The following is a 14,479-nucleotide window of genomic DNA, read 5'->3' on the forward strand; positions in this document are numbered from 1 at the left end:
GACAGATGGCCACCCAGTCTCTGTTTAAAAGCCTCCACCACACTCCGGGGCAGAGAGTTCCACTGCTGAATGGCTCTCACAGTGTATATATGTGTGCATTTTCTGATTTCCCTTTTGGAGTGGCCACTTCAAGGGCACTTCAGGAAAAGAAAGAGGTAACTGCTTTTTGATCTGCCCTAGAAGATTGAATGCCTTTCTCTCATTATTATTATTATTATTATTATTATTATTATTATTATTATTATTATTATGGAAACGAAGCAGCTTCATAAGAGTCTTTTTAGCCCATGAGGACGTGAAAAAGGAAGCCTTGGTTCCATTCAGGCATCCTCCTTCCCTCCCAGATACAAAACCCCTCCTGTTTCTCCCAGGGAAAAGGGGGCCATGGGCCTGGGCCAATCCCTGATTATGATCTCACAGATGGACGTGCGCTCCTGCCCAATGGGATCCCGGCAATCCCTCCACCCTCCTAAATGCAGGCAAGGCCCGCCCCCGACCCCGCCCAGGAGAGGGAGATGTGATATAAAAGCGGGCGGGCGGCCCCTGCCTTCCCCATTCTGTTACTTACATCGACTCTTAGCTTGTCGGGAGAAGTAACACCAGAGGTTTTATTTTTTACCCCTTCCTTTCCTTCTCCTGCAATTCTTCCTCGTCAGCATCATGGTGAGTGAGAAAGACAGAGAAAGAGAGCACAGGAGGAGAAATTGCATGGTGGAGGAAGCAAAAGGCAGATCCTGGAAGGAGGACATGAATTGGGAGTGGATGGAGAGGAAGGACTGGGGAGGATGAATGAGTGGCATATGCAGTGGAGGGTTAGGGAAAGGAGGAAGCTGGTAGATGGGAAGAAGGCTGGTTTGGAGCCTTGCAACCCAGTATAGAGGCATTTGGGGGTGCTTTGGTGTTCTTGCAAATGGCTAGAGGAAGGAAATAAGGGGTGGGATTGGAGAGGAAAGGGTTCTGGGCTTTTAGAAAGGTCGTTTGGTCTCAAGGGGAAGCTCGCACTGTTGCGGAAGGGTCTCGAGGGGAGGGGATTGGACGAGGCTGTGTCTACACTGTAGGATTAGCGCGGTTTCGCGCCACTTTGCTCTGCCCTGGCTCACTGCCCTGGAGTCCTGCTGGTTGAGCTCTTTAGCCGCCTCTGCCTCGCCGAACTAATCCCAGGATTCTGTAGCCTTGAGCCATGCACGTCCATTAAAGTGTAACCAAACTGCATTTATTCAACAGTGCGGATGCTCTGACATTGCTAGGAAGGGGGAGGGGAGTAGAGAAGCTTCTGGAAAGTGGCTAAAAGCTGCGCGCGGTTGGGGGCGAGCTATACTTTGGGAAGACACCTAGGACGTGTCTGCACAGTCGAATTAATGCAGTTTGACACCACTTTAACTGCCTTGGTTCAATGCTGTGGAATCATGGTAGTTGATCAGCGTCTTTTGCCTGCTCTGCCAAAGGAAACCAAGCTGCAACACCCACCACCCCATTGCATTGAGGCAGGGCATCTCAAGCGGGGTCGAACTGCGTTAAGTCGACACTGTAGCTGCAGCCCTAGGTGCGGTGTGCATTTAATGGCAGCCCCAGTCTTCCTTCTGCTTGTTTCTCACAACGACGCTTTGTGGTAGGCCTGGGCAAGGTCACCAAGCGAATGAATGGGAAAGTAGGCCCGGTTTTCTACAATGTTACAACCCACACTTGGATGAAAGAATGTGGGGAAGGGGGAGAACATAAATATATATAGGCGCGTGGCGGATCTTTTGCCCCGCCCCCTCGCCGGCCGTTACATTTCCCGCGCAGAGGTGGGCGGCGCGCGCGTTTGACTGCCTCCGCCGCGTGGAGAGGGGCGGCGACTTTGCGTGTGCGCATGCGCAAAGGCTTTCTATGCAGTTGATTCAGCGGCGTGGCGCTGGGAATGCTGCGGATGTTCCGCCATATTTCTAAGGAAGGATGATTCAGGCACCCCTGAGAGCGCCATTTCCCCATCCCCTCCAATCCAATACGCAAATGAAGTCGAATCTATACTCGCTTCCTTTGTAGTCCAAATACCTGGATAATGTGTAGCCAGGCACTCTGGTCAGCCATGCCTTGGGAAGGGATAATACGGTAATATACTAACAGTACTGCACTTAGTTTGTTACTCGCCTTTCCTTGAGGAAGGCCCTGTGTGGTTCAAACAAATGGAGTGCATTTACTATACAATTAATACAGTTGGGCACCACTTCAACTGCTATGGGATCCTGGAAGTTGTAGTTTGGTGAGGCACCAATGCTGTGTGGCAGAGAACCTTGTAAAACTACAACTCCCAGGATCCCATACTATTGAGCCACGGCAGCCATGGTTAGGAATTGTGGGAGTTGAAGTCCAAAACGACTGGAGGACCCAAGTTTGCCCATGTCCGTTCTACTGTGAAAATGGACCCATAGGTCAAATGTAAGATCATTAAGCCACGTCTATTAAAAGACAGGTAGCTATGATTAAAACCATGCATACCTCAACATGTAACGTTAAAATCCACAGTTTAAAACTGATACATCTTGAACTGTGCTTTAAATCTGTTTATCTATTGAATCTCTTCTGGCAAGCCATGCCACAGCCTAGGGGTGGCTAGAGCCCATCTTTGATGTACAGGTTGAGTATCCCTCATCCGGAAATGCTCTGAAATCATCCCTGAGATAGTGAGTGACCCCTTTGCTTTCTGTTGGTCCAGTTTACACAAACATTTGTTCCATGCACAAGATGCATTACAAATATTGCCTTTGGGCTATGTGTATATGGTGTATTGGAAGCATAAATGGATTTTGTTTTTAGCCCATCTTCAAAATCTCATTTATATGGCATTTATTATATGCAAATATTTTAAAAATCTGAAAAAAGTTGAAACCCAGAGCACTTCTCGTCCCAAGCATTTTGGATAATGGGCACACAACCTGTATTAGAAGTCTTGTTTCTGATCATCCTGGGAGGCTGTATGCAAAGCAAAACACTGATTACATAAGTTGCTTTGGGTAGTCCATGCAAATGGAAAGAAAGCCTGTGAAAGTCTTTTAAGTAACTGACTGAGATGGAGTTATCTCCCTCCTTTCTGGGAGCATCCATTGAGTTGAACAAAAGTGCCCTCAAGCACAGCTATGAAATTCTTCCAAACCTGACCCAGTTGAAAAGAAGCTGGCGAGAGTGTAAGGCTGAAGGGAAGGGTTGGCTCACTTTCCCTAGAAGGAGCCTTATAGCTGCTATGTGTGGGGTGCATAGAGCATTCTCTGCAACTCCTTGTGTGGCATGACTTAGGCCCCATCTGCACTGACCCTTTAATGCAGTTAAAAGCAAGCTTCAACCTGCAGGAGCCTGACAACAAACCCCTAAGAAAGCATGAAAAAGAACGTTCTAAACATGCATCCGTGTGATTTAAATATAATTGCCATCTGGGCCTCAAACTGGTCCCAGGATTTCCTGTGTAATCATTTGCATAGCAAAATCACTTTCTTTAAAACTAGTTTGAAACTGCATTAAAGCGTCAGTGTTGATGGCAGCCTTAGATGTCATGTCCGAAAGCTTCTCAGAATGGCATGGCCTCCCAGGGCCATCTGTTTCTGGGAAGGGCCAAAAGGAATGTTTGAAGCAGGTGCCATTAGGTCTGTGGTAATGAACCAAGTCCGGGGATGGAAGAAAGAAAGACATACGAGAGGAATCTGAAACTGGCCTTGAGATAATCCTGGAAACAGGCTGCAAGCAGATGTCCCTCAAAAGAAATCCCCATGCTTTGCAGGAACTGCCATTTTGTTGAGGGTCCTGCTTTTTATTCTTTGCAGACGTGGGTGGTTGGCTTGCTGCTGCATCCACTTTCCTACTGCGTCAGCGGATGGTTTTGGAAGTGGTGTGACTGCTCACAGGCCATTCAGGGTGGTGCCTGCAGGAAAAATACACTCACTGCTTTGTACTGAGCAGCTTATTCATGGTGTTTTTATAGACCACAGCATTCCTCTCTGTGAGTGCCTCTTCCATAATTCTGGGACTTCATTGTTTTTGCCAGTAAAAGTGAGTATTAGGAGCGCTCTCTTCCAGCCAGCAAAATACCACAAACCCGTTTACAAACTAAACTGGAACACAACCTTTTTGTCATACTTGTTTTTATGTTCTGCTTCCTAAAAATCGGAGGGATTCAGTGACATTTTAACATAAAAGGGATCATTGAACAATAGTATCAATTACAGAACACTCCTAGCTCCAAAGGTGTTCTGAGGTAGTTCTTTATAAAGAGGAGAATAGGGAGAATTTTTCTACTATAAAGTACCAAAAGATTTACCCCACTTCCGTTGATAAAAGAGTTTCTCATTTGAGGGGAGAAAAACCTCTTGCAAGCTGACTAACAGTCTTAGTTTGGTTTCTTGAGTGCTCATTGCATTCCAGAATGCCAGATAAAGTCACAAATGCTTTGTTGACTGATACTCTTCTGATTTTCCTGAAGTAGCCATATGGTCTGGGGATTTTTGGACCTGCCATTTTAAAAATAAAAGTATTTGCCTCACAAGCTCTTATGCCACTTACCATGGACTGAGTGGGGCAGCTGCACACAAGGCTCAGTAATTTTAGACCTAGGACTGAACAGGTGCCCCATTTGGATGACCATTTGTATTCCATTGTTAAGCACAAGGCTAGCACTAACCACTCCATGTTCTACAACTACTACTACAATCCTGTTATAGTAGAGCAATAAAGGAAAAAAACCCTAATTTTAAAAATGTTCTGAAAATATGCACCTTCACATTTTAAGACGACATGTAGTATAATATTTTGGTAACATCAGTAAAATGAAATAAGTACATCTGCTTTGGAGGGGTCAAATGTTGTTACTATAACAAAATATCTCAAAAATAAAAATAGTAAAATATGTATTTGTAACCATGGCTTGAGTATGCTTTTAAAGAAAAATAGTTACAGCTACTAAGAACTAGGGAGCACACCTGCCTAGTAACACTAAATCTGTTCGTTGTTGCCATCATTTTCTGTCACTAGTAACTTTGAGTGACAGCGTTCAAGTGGGTTATGATACTAAGTTTCAGTTCTTCTTGCCCTGCTGTCTCTGGAGTACTTGCAAGTTTTCCTGTAGTTTACATAGGTCTAGCAGGGCAGAAATCCAAGTTCTACCAATAGGAGGAAAGTGGCATAAGAGTTCCTATACAATAGAAAGACTATAGGCAGAGTAACTGGCCTCAGTGAAAACCTAACCAGCCTATATACATAATACATACATATACATAATAGTGCGTGGAAGTATGAGAGCCCTGATGCATCAGAACATACATTAGACTGGAATATCAGTATGCAAAAGGATCGTGTACCTTAGAGACTAACTGAAAGAAAGAAGTTAGTAGCATAACTTAAGTCTGCTTCCTCAGATTATATTCAGAGGCATTCCTTATCTGAATCTGTATATGGCAGACAGGCATTGGTGGAGTTTTCTTTTGTTAATTCATCCTGTCTTTTAGAAATCTTCAATCTAGACATGGAGTTTTTGCAACTGAAATAAATAAGAAAATTGGGACTATGTAAAAACAGCTAGTAAAGGTCTCTATGGTTCTCCATACACTCGAAGGTTCTTCTCTCATACATGTTAATAGATTTGCAGACATGTGCTGTTTGACTTCAATAAGACAAAACTTTTCAACTGTTCTTCCCTTTTCATACAGCGTGAGTGCATCTCCATCCACGTTGGCCAAGCCGGAGTCCAGATTGGCAATGCCTGCTGGGAGCTCTACTGCCTGGAACATGGCATCCAGCCTGATGGGCAGATGCCCAGTGACAAGACCATTGGGGGAGGAGACGACTCCTTCAACACTTTCTTCAGTGAGACAGGAGCTGGCAAACATGTCCCCAGGGCTGTCTTTGTAGACTTGGAACCAACTGTGATTGGTGAGCAAAGAAGCCACTTCAAGCATATTTTAGTTTCTCTATGCATATATACACATATATACACAGAAAGATGCCATAATTCTTGTAATTTTCCCACAGATGAAGTGCGTACAGGAACCTACCGTCAGCTCTTCCACCCTGAGCAGCTCATTACTGGCAAGGAAGATGCAGCCAACAATTACGCCAGGGGCCACTACACTATTGGCAAGGAGATTATTGACTTGGTCCTTGACAGAATCAGGAAACTGGTAATTAACTTGTGAATAGGCTTGAATCGGGATTGGTGGGTGACTTACTACAGAATGTAGCTAAGGGCACACCAGAATAGTGAGTTTGTTTTTTTAAAATGAGAGCAGTCTTGTGCAGGGGTTCTGAAAAAGATTATTTCTGGGGTTGAAGGCATGCAAATAGAAAAGCTTGTGTGTGTGCATGCCCTGAAATCAGGCCATAGACAAAAGGGAAGTTAAAAATGAGCAGACTGGCCAAATGCTGGAAATAGTTCTCATGTAACTGGAAATAGTTCTCATGTAACGTATTTGATACGTGTTTTAGGTGCTCTCCTTTTTAATAATGGGTTTGTCTTAAACTTGGACTACCAGGTTACGGCTGCTTAATCACATTAAAAATCACATTAAAAAACCTACTTCAAGTTAGCTACATGGAGGAATGATTGGCTGTTGGCTTAGCATAGTATTGGAGGCGCTTTTCATTAGTTGTATTTGAAAGTATAAGATTGGCATGAAGTGCTTTTACAAAGTCTGAACACAGCATTACAACCAACACAGTGCATAAACATTTCAGTCAGTCTGTGGTATACAAATCAAAATTGGGCCTTAGGCTAATTTGTAGGAAGACTTCATGGGAGGGTGATATGTGATGGAGTACTGAATGAGAGAGCAGAAAATTTACAAGAGTTGCATGTTTGAGATATGCACTGTTCATACAGTACCTTCGCTGTTTCTCATTTGCCTGTTTCTTTGTCACTCTATTTCTAGCTCCTACGTCTTTGCACACAATGCAACTCCCTTATTTCTTTATGTTGATGCATGTTCCTTGATCTCTTCCTCTGTGCTGTAGCTTTCATTTTTCATGACCTTTCCTCTGCCTAGCCTCCTTCACTATCAGTATATTCTCTTCAAGTTTCTATCCACTAGAGATTACTTTCTAACTTACACACATACACAAATCCCAAATCGAGAAAGTCTACAGTGTGACCTATGGTCAGAATGGAAAAGAAAGTATGGGAGGGAGAACATTTGCTGTCAATATCTTTCTATTTTGGAGGAGCTTTGGAATTTCCTGATTGACAGTCTATTTGACTTACACACACACATCCTCAGTTTGGATGAGACAAAAGATTACTTTCCTCTTGTGCTCTATCTAAAATCCTCCCACTACTTGGCAACTGTCAATCAGGGTGGGGAGATAGGGGGATATTGCTGCTCTTTCTTATCAAGGGGGAGGAGGAGGATGTGATTCAGATAATGAAATTCTAATGACTTCTCTGAGCTTCTAGGAGAAAGAAACAGTTGGTGTGCTTCACTGGAGAGTGCACACTTATTTTCACTCTTGACTGAGCTACTTCTCCAGGGTCTGATTCCCTCTCTTGTAATAAGCAACAACAGTAAGGCTCCATTCTAGGGCTTTACAGCTGCCAGGCAATAGGAGGATATGGAGCTGTTTCCTATGTAGGTGGTCCTGTTTTGACTAACAAGCAGTTGACATAAGGTTGACATGTACAGCATTAGAGGGAATGTTGCTTTAGTAGCTTGCTGTTTACATAAGAACTGGGCCTAGACCTATTTTATCCTTTGCTTTTTGCCAGAATACTTCTGGCACAAATCTTAGTGTGGCTGAGGGTCATAGAAAGAACATCCCTGTTCTCATACCTGCCTAAACCTTTCAGCTTTATTTTCACAACTTGTCCATTATGAAGGACTTGGCATTGTTTAGAGCCAGTAGCCCTAAAAAGGCCCCATCCCCTGTAGGCCTAACCTACTTTAAACTTGGCAAGCGACGCAGGGCATGTGGAAATAGTTAAAGGTGGTGGGAAAGCATTCAGAGCACAATTCAGTAATTGTCAGGTGACAAAAGATTACTGCCATTTTTCTCCTTGCTGCCTGCAGTCCCCAGACACAAGTTTTTTGTATCCATCTTACTATGAAGAACCATTGCCTTTCCTCTGTATCAACAGAGTCACAAGGGAAACATCTGAACTAGCGAATTCCAGTTCCTGGTTATAGACTCAATACTGTTGAGGTTGACTTAATTCACAAAAGTTTATGTTAGACATTAAGTTAGTTTCACAAGTGCTACTGGATTACTTTATGCCTTTTTATAAACCCACAACAAAGTAATGGATATGTCTGTGGACCATCATCATTTACTGAGTACACCACGCTTGTAACCTAAGGAGAGAAATCATAGCCTGCTGAATGTGATTGAGACTGCAAATCCTAGCAGCCCTTGCCATCATCTTCAGAATATCTCTTTTTAAAAACCCCTGTATATCTGTCTTTCTCTCACACAGGCTGACCAATGCACAGGTCTCCAGGGCTTTCTGGTCTTCCACAGCTTTGGTGGTGGCACGGGCTCTGGTTTTACCTCCTTGTTGATGGAGCGCCTGTCTGTTGACTATGGAAAGAAGTCCAAGCTGGAGTTCTCAATCTACCCAGCCCCTCAAGTCTCCACAGCCGTAGTTGAGCCCTACAACTCCATTCTGACCACCCACACCACCCTGGAACACTCCGACTGCGCCTTCATGGTAGACAATGAGGCCATCTACGACATCTGCCGCAGAAACCTTGACATTGAGCGCCCCACTTACACCAACCTTAACCGCCTGATCAGCCAGATTGTGTCCTCCATCACAGCCTCCCTACGATTTGATGGTGCCCTGAATGTAGATCTGACCGAATTCCAGACCAACTTGGTGCCCTATCCTCGTATCCACTTCCCCTTGGCCACCTATGCCCCGGTCATCTCTGCTGAGAAAGCTTACCATGAACAGCTTTCTGTAGCTGAGATCACCAATGCTTGCTTTGAACCGGCCAACCAGATGGTGAAATGTGACCCTCGTCACGGTAAATACATGGCCTGCTGCCTCTTGTACCGTGGGGATGTGGTTCCCAAAGATGTCAATGCTGCTATTGCCACCATCAAGACCAAGCGTAGCATCCAGTTTGTGGACTGGTGCCCCACTGGTTTCAAGGTGGGCATCAACTACCAGCCCCCTACAGTGGTCCCTGGAGGTGACCTGGCCAAAGTGCAGCGTGCTGTCTGCATGCTGAGCAACACCACCGCCATTGCGGAGGCCTGGGCTCGCCTGGACCACAAGTTTGACCTGATGTATGCCAAGCGTGCCTTTGTCCACTGGTACGTCGGGGAGGGGATGGAGGAAGGAGAGTTCTCCGAGGCCCGGGAGGACATGGCTGCCCTGGAGAAGGATTATGAAGAAGTGGGTGTGGATTCCATTGAAGGAGAGGGGGAAGAGGAAGGAGAGGAATATTAGATCTGCTCCCTTACATCTCTTAGCTGCATGCCACATCTTCATGTTCTTTTCAGCTTAACACACGTAGCTTGCTTGTTAACTGGGGCAGTGTAACTATGAAGGAGTGCAGCAGTAGGATGTCTTGCCATTCCACTATGTGATCATGTCAATTTTCCATGTCTTTGTAAAGCTATCATGTCTGTGAAATAAAAGACTTTTCAATCATAGTGGTCTTGATGTAATGCAGTTTGGTTCAGTTGGAAGGCTTCAGAGAAATGCTGGTCTTCCCCAGTTCAAATCTTTCAGATGTCAGTGACTCCTGGGGTGGGGGGGGGGGGTGGGGGGGTCTGTGACCTTTTGAGTTAACAGCATGAGTTTTCATGCTGCTTGTTTCTTTGGAACTGATACCAAGTATTGCAACTTGTCAGCTCCATGGTGCTTGAAAGCCTCAGAATTTACTATTGCAGGAAGTGCATGATCAAGTTGCTGAGAGGTTTTGAGGCTGTCTGGCCAAGTGCATGATTGTTAGAACTGTAAATCAGATGAGGACAGAAAACCAATCAGATAGATAGCTCTCCAGGTGATAGGTAGAAGATGAACATTTCTGATTCCCCGTTACTTTACATGAACCCCCGCCCCAGTGCTCTATTCTGCTACAGAAAGTAATATTTTATTGCAGTGCTATAGAGAACCTAATAAGCACATTCTTTCAGTTTCTGAGATTGATGTCACAATAATTTCAATAACTGAGGGAGTTCCAAAAATGCAATCACCAACAGGAACATCTTTGTTCCCACCAAAACAACATGAGAAAGTAGTACTATAATAGACTCAGACAGCCTAGACTCAAGCCATTTACAACTATAGGTTGTCACAATCCATTTGACTCATGCCCAGAAATAGGCTTGCAACCAGTGGAGTTGGTGCAACACCAAGGGATATATGCCCCCTAGGTAGCCATCTGGTTTTAGCTACTTTTAACCACTTGTTTAAACACTCCAAGGGCAGCTCCATAACCAAGGTATAATCATGGAAAGATCCAACTTCAGAAAATGGAGGCAAATTATGATCTTAATTTTAACTGCAAATGCACTCCAGGTTACTACCAAAACCTGGACCTCCCTACTCATGGTTGATTTCATGAGTTACCCAGAAATTACATGCATTTTCAGGGTGAGTATAACAGGTTAAGACTTTTCCAGAGCTATCAACAGACCACAATTCTCTGAAGCTTCAATTTATTGACCCTCATCTAGTCTATAATAGGAGACAGCATTGGTTTAATTCAGAAACTTTGGATTAGTAGAAGTAAGTAATACATCTTGATATAAATATGCCAGTTGCACCTGACTCCTGAAAAATATCCAGCAGTTTCATTAACAAATTGAAAAGGCATTTTCTGGTTTTGCCCCTACAGGGAAAAAAACCTATTGTAAAACTGTTCAGTTACCATCCCAGAAGGATAACATGGAGTCCATCTACACTGTAGAATGCAGTTTGACACTATCTGCCATTGGGATATGTTTGGTGAAGCTCCAGCACTCTGGCAGAAGGCTAAAAACTAAAACTACAGCATTTAAAGTGGTGTCTGCATTAATTCTACAATGTAGATGTATTTATGATTGATATTAAGAGTCATTGAGGTCCTGCAGAACCAACAAAAATACATTCCCTTTATTTGGTTCCCTGCATGGCATCGTGTCGGAAACCAGGCTTTTTAGTCTAACGTGAATGCCACTTTAGTGCAACTTCTTTCACAGTGTGCGGAATGTAACTAGATTCCTTTCTCTTTGTCTAGCAACATGTACACTATGTAAATGCTGATTACACAGAGAGTAAATGAATGGAGGCTTGGAAACTTTCTGGAGCATATTGAGACCATAGAAAATTGCTGCTTCCATTGTGAGTTCAGTGCACATTACAACTGGCAGTCTGACAAAGCTTCGTTGTGTATTCAGTGGGTCAAAAAATATCTGTCCACCTGACAGTGATCGGATCACTGTTTCATTAAGTGCTCAGCTGCAATGAGCATGAAAATTGTCCCCTGGACTGGATTGGTTTTCACTCAGTCCCTCCAAAAGAGGCTTATAACACTGCTACAGAAACCTTGCCTTAAATAATCAGGGTTTTTAAACATAGATTTTAATTTTAGCTTCATTAGAATGGATTTCTATATTTACGTCTCATTCACCATCTCTCCTTGCCACTGCCATCAGCTTTGTGATTAGGATTAAAAAATATTTCCAGAGCTGAACAAAGGGGGGGACAACAAATTCATTTTATTTATATGCTGCCTATTCCCCAGCATGGGATCCAAAATGGCTTACGAAAAAGTAAAATTGAATAATATTAAAATATGATTCATTTAAAAAATCAAACATGGTTAAATCACATTAAAATACCACTTTATGTTTAAATGTGTAAACTCATTTATTTAAAAAAGCCCCATTCCATGGCCTCACCAAAGGGGTCTGTGATTATATTGGGACCAAGAGACAAAGTCGCTGAGGACCAAAGGTTTTCATATCCTATACCGGGGTGTATTTATGTGCTCTGGACCTAGAACAGGCATGGGCAAACCGCAGCCGGTAGGTTGTTAGGAATTGTGGGAGTTGAAGTCCAAAACACCTGGAGGGCTGAAGTTTGCCCATGCCTGACCTAGAGATTAAAAAGCAGCTTAGAACTTCAATGCTTTTAACAATGTGGTCTTAGAGTTGCCTGTGGTCTTTATAAACAGCTTTTGTGACACTCAACCTTTAATCTCCCTGATTGCCCTTTTTCTGAACCAAAAAGTAGTAGACACTCTCTTAAAAGCTTTCAGGAGATGCATTGCATTTATACCATTATTTAACATAAAAATAGTCTTCCACTTCTTTTTTTTATTGTGCGGCTTCCATAGGGACTCAAGGACAATATTTGGTGCAATTTTTCATCACTTTTTTTACTGGAAGGAGTAGAAAGGGAGTCCTAGAAATGTTGCCTGGAACAAAATTAGAACAATGTAATCTGCAGAACAGAATTGATGTTTATTTAACTAAGACTGCACTTGCAGATTGCTGATACTATAAATGCAATAGCTCAATACTATGGATTGATGGAAGTTTTCAACTGGTGAGCCACCAACATTCTTTGTCATAGAAGGCCAAACCTATACTTCCCATGATTCCTTATAATAAAGCAATAGAATTTAAAGTAATAGTTCCCAACCTTTTTTTGACCAGGGCCCACTTTGATCAGGACCCACTTTGACCAGAGACCACTTTGACCAGGGACCACTCTGCAACATTAGTACCAAAAGGGCCAGGGCTGGTCAGCTCTGTAGAAAGGAGCAGAAATAAATAAAAATAAAAATATGGAAAGAGATTCACAGACCAGATTTTAGTTCTCACAGCTCACTGTTGAGCTGCGGCCCACAGGTTGGGAATCACTGATTTAAAGTGATATCAAAATGCATTCATTATTTTATTTGTATTGTACAAGTAAAGTACAACATAGCCACATTTCCTCATGAGAAAATGTAGAAGATAACAAAGGTGATGTATACTCTCTCTCTCTCGCGCTGTGTGTGTGTATCCATTTAATAAAGAGGAAAAAAATCCATATATATTCATCCTCTTCCAGTGTTGTCTACTGTTTACACTATACCAATACCTTACTCATCCCCTACTTATATCCACTCTTTCTACTGTTTTCCCCATCCCCCCTCCTTTTCCCATTCACACCCTCCCGCCAGGAAAAGTCAGGTTAAATTCCTTATATTTTCTATTGCCCTTTGCCTTGGCTATCCGTTCTTTCCATTTACTTATTTACTCTACTCTACTCTACTCTACTTTACTTTACTTTACTTGTATACCGCTTTTCTCACCCCAACGGGGGACTCAAATGGATTTCCCCTAGGGTATCCATTACTATATTTATTTTTCCTATCCATAATGTAATCTTGAAACATATAGTCTGCTAAATATTCATACCATTTTCGTGTATTCAATTTTTTGCTCTTTCCATCCCAGTAGCTTGTGCCGCAGCTAACATATATTTCATGGTCTTGGCCCAATACTTATTGCTGCTTTTCCCTTACAGTTTCAGGGTAAAAATCTGGGGGTTTTTTTCAACCTTATTTTTGCCCTAATAATTCCTTCATTTTTCCTTTTATTTTCCTATAGAATTATTGTACCTTGGAACATTCCCATCACATATGGATAAAAATTCCTGTTTCCTCACATTCATGCCAACCTAATTTAAATGTCATTTTCATAAATTAGGCTAATTATTGGGGGGAGGGTTTCTATACCATTTCATCAGTATTTTTCCATTGTATTTCTTCAATCTTTAAATTTTTAATTTTTTAATTGAATTTATCCAATTAGATCTATGTCCTTCTGTTTACAAAAATGCATTAATTCTACAGTATATACACCCTAATGGTCCTGAGGTTGGCTTGCAAGCAACCCATTGAGTTAAAAACAAGTAGAAAGGAATATAATAAGAGTTTACTATTTGCCTGTTTAAAACAATAAATGCTTCCCATTTTCTGGGTCTTGGAGAAAAATGAAGTGTGATGCAAGGATCAATCGGTTCAAATAGTTAGCTAGCCGCAACCTGTGTTTAATGGCCGTGGAGAGTCATCGCGGCTTGAAATCAAGTTCAACATTATTTATTTGTGGTATTTTATGCCTCCCTTCTCAACCCTGCAGGGGACTCAGAGCAGTTCACAGTGTTGGCAACAATTCAATGCCAGTGATAAAAAAAATAGTATAAAACATCAAAATTGACCCTTCCCCGATAAAACATGAAACACTATTAAACAAAGCACATAAAATAACATCTGATATCACACAAAGACATAGTTGTTGTCTGTAAACAGTCCTGTTTGTATTCAGAGCTGCTCTCTCATATAACAGAGTGTTCAGTTCATATCTCAAACTCCATATTCAGAACTTTGGAAGTCTTTTAAGAGAATACATTTTTTTCTGTCCTAGCTGTTTGGAAAACAGGCCTTTGCTCTTTGAAATGTTTTGCAAGACCACTAGATGTCACTATTTGACTTTTTCTCTGTATTCAAATTACTAGTCTAGATACTAGGGTTTAAATCCC

General features: G+C 42.5%; 1 protein-coding gene across 1 annotated transcript; it reads left to right on the plus strand.

Moving 5' to 3' along the window:
- The first annotated feature begins 534 nt into the window (after positions 1–534).
- On the plus strand, positions 535–9,612 carry LOC132768225 (tubulin alpha-1B chain). Its single transcript, XM_060763919.2, has 4 exons — positions 535–663; positions 5,673–5,895; positions 5,995–6,143; positions 8,426–9,612. The coding sequence occupies exons 1-4, from the start codon at positions 661–663 to the stop codon at positions 9,404–9,406; spliced, it is 1,356 nt and encodes a 451-aa protein (XP_060619902.1). The 5' UTR covers positions 535–660; the 3' UTR covers positions 9,407–9,612.
- The last annotated feature ends 4,867 nt before the right edge of the window (positions 9,613–14,479 follow it).

Source organism: Anolis sagrei, chromosome 2, assembly GCF_037176765.1.
Source record: "Anolis sagrei isolate rAnoSag1 chromosome 2, rAnoSag1.mat, whole genome shotgun sequence".
In the NCBI taxonomy this organism is placed as follows: Eukaryota; Metazoa; Chordata; class Lepidosauria; order Squamata; family Dactyloidae; genus Anolis; species Anolis sagrei.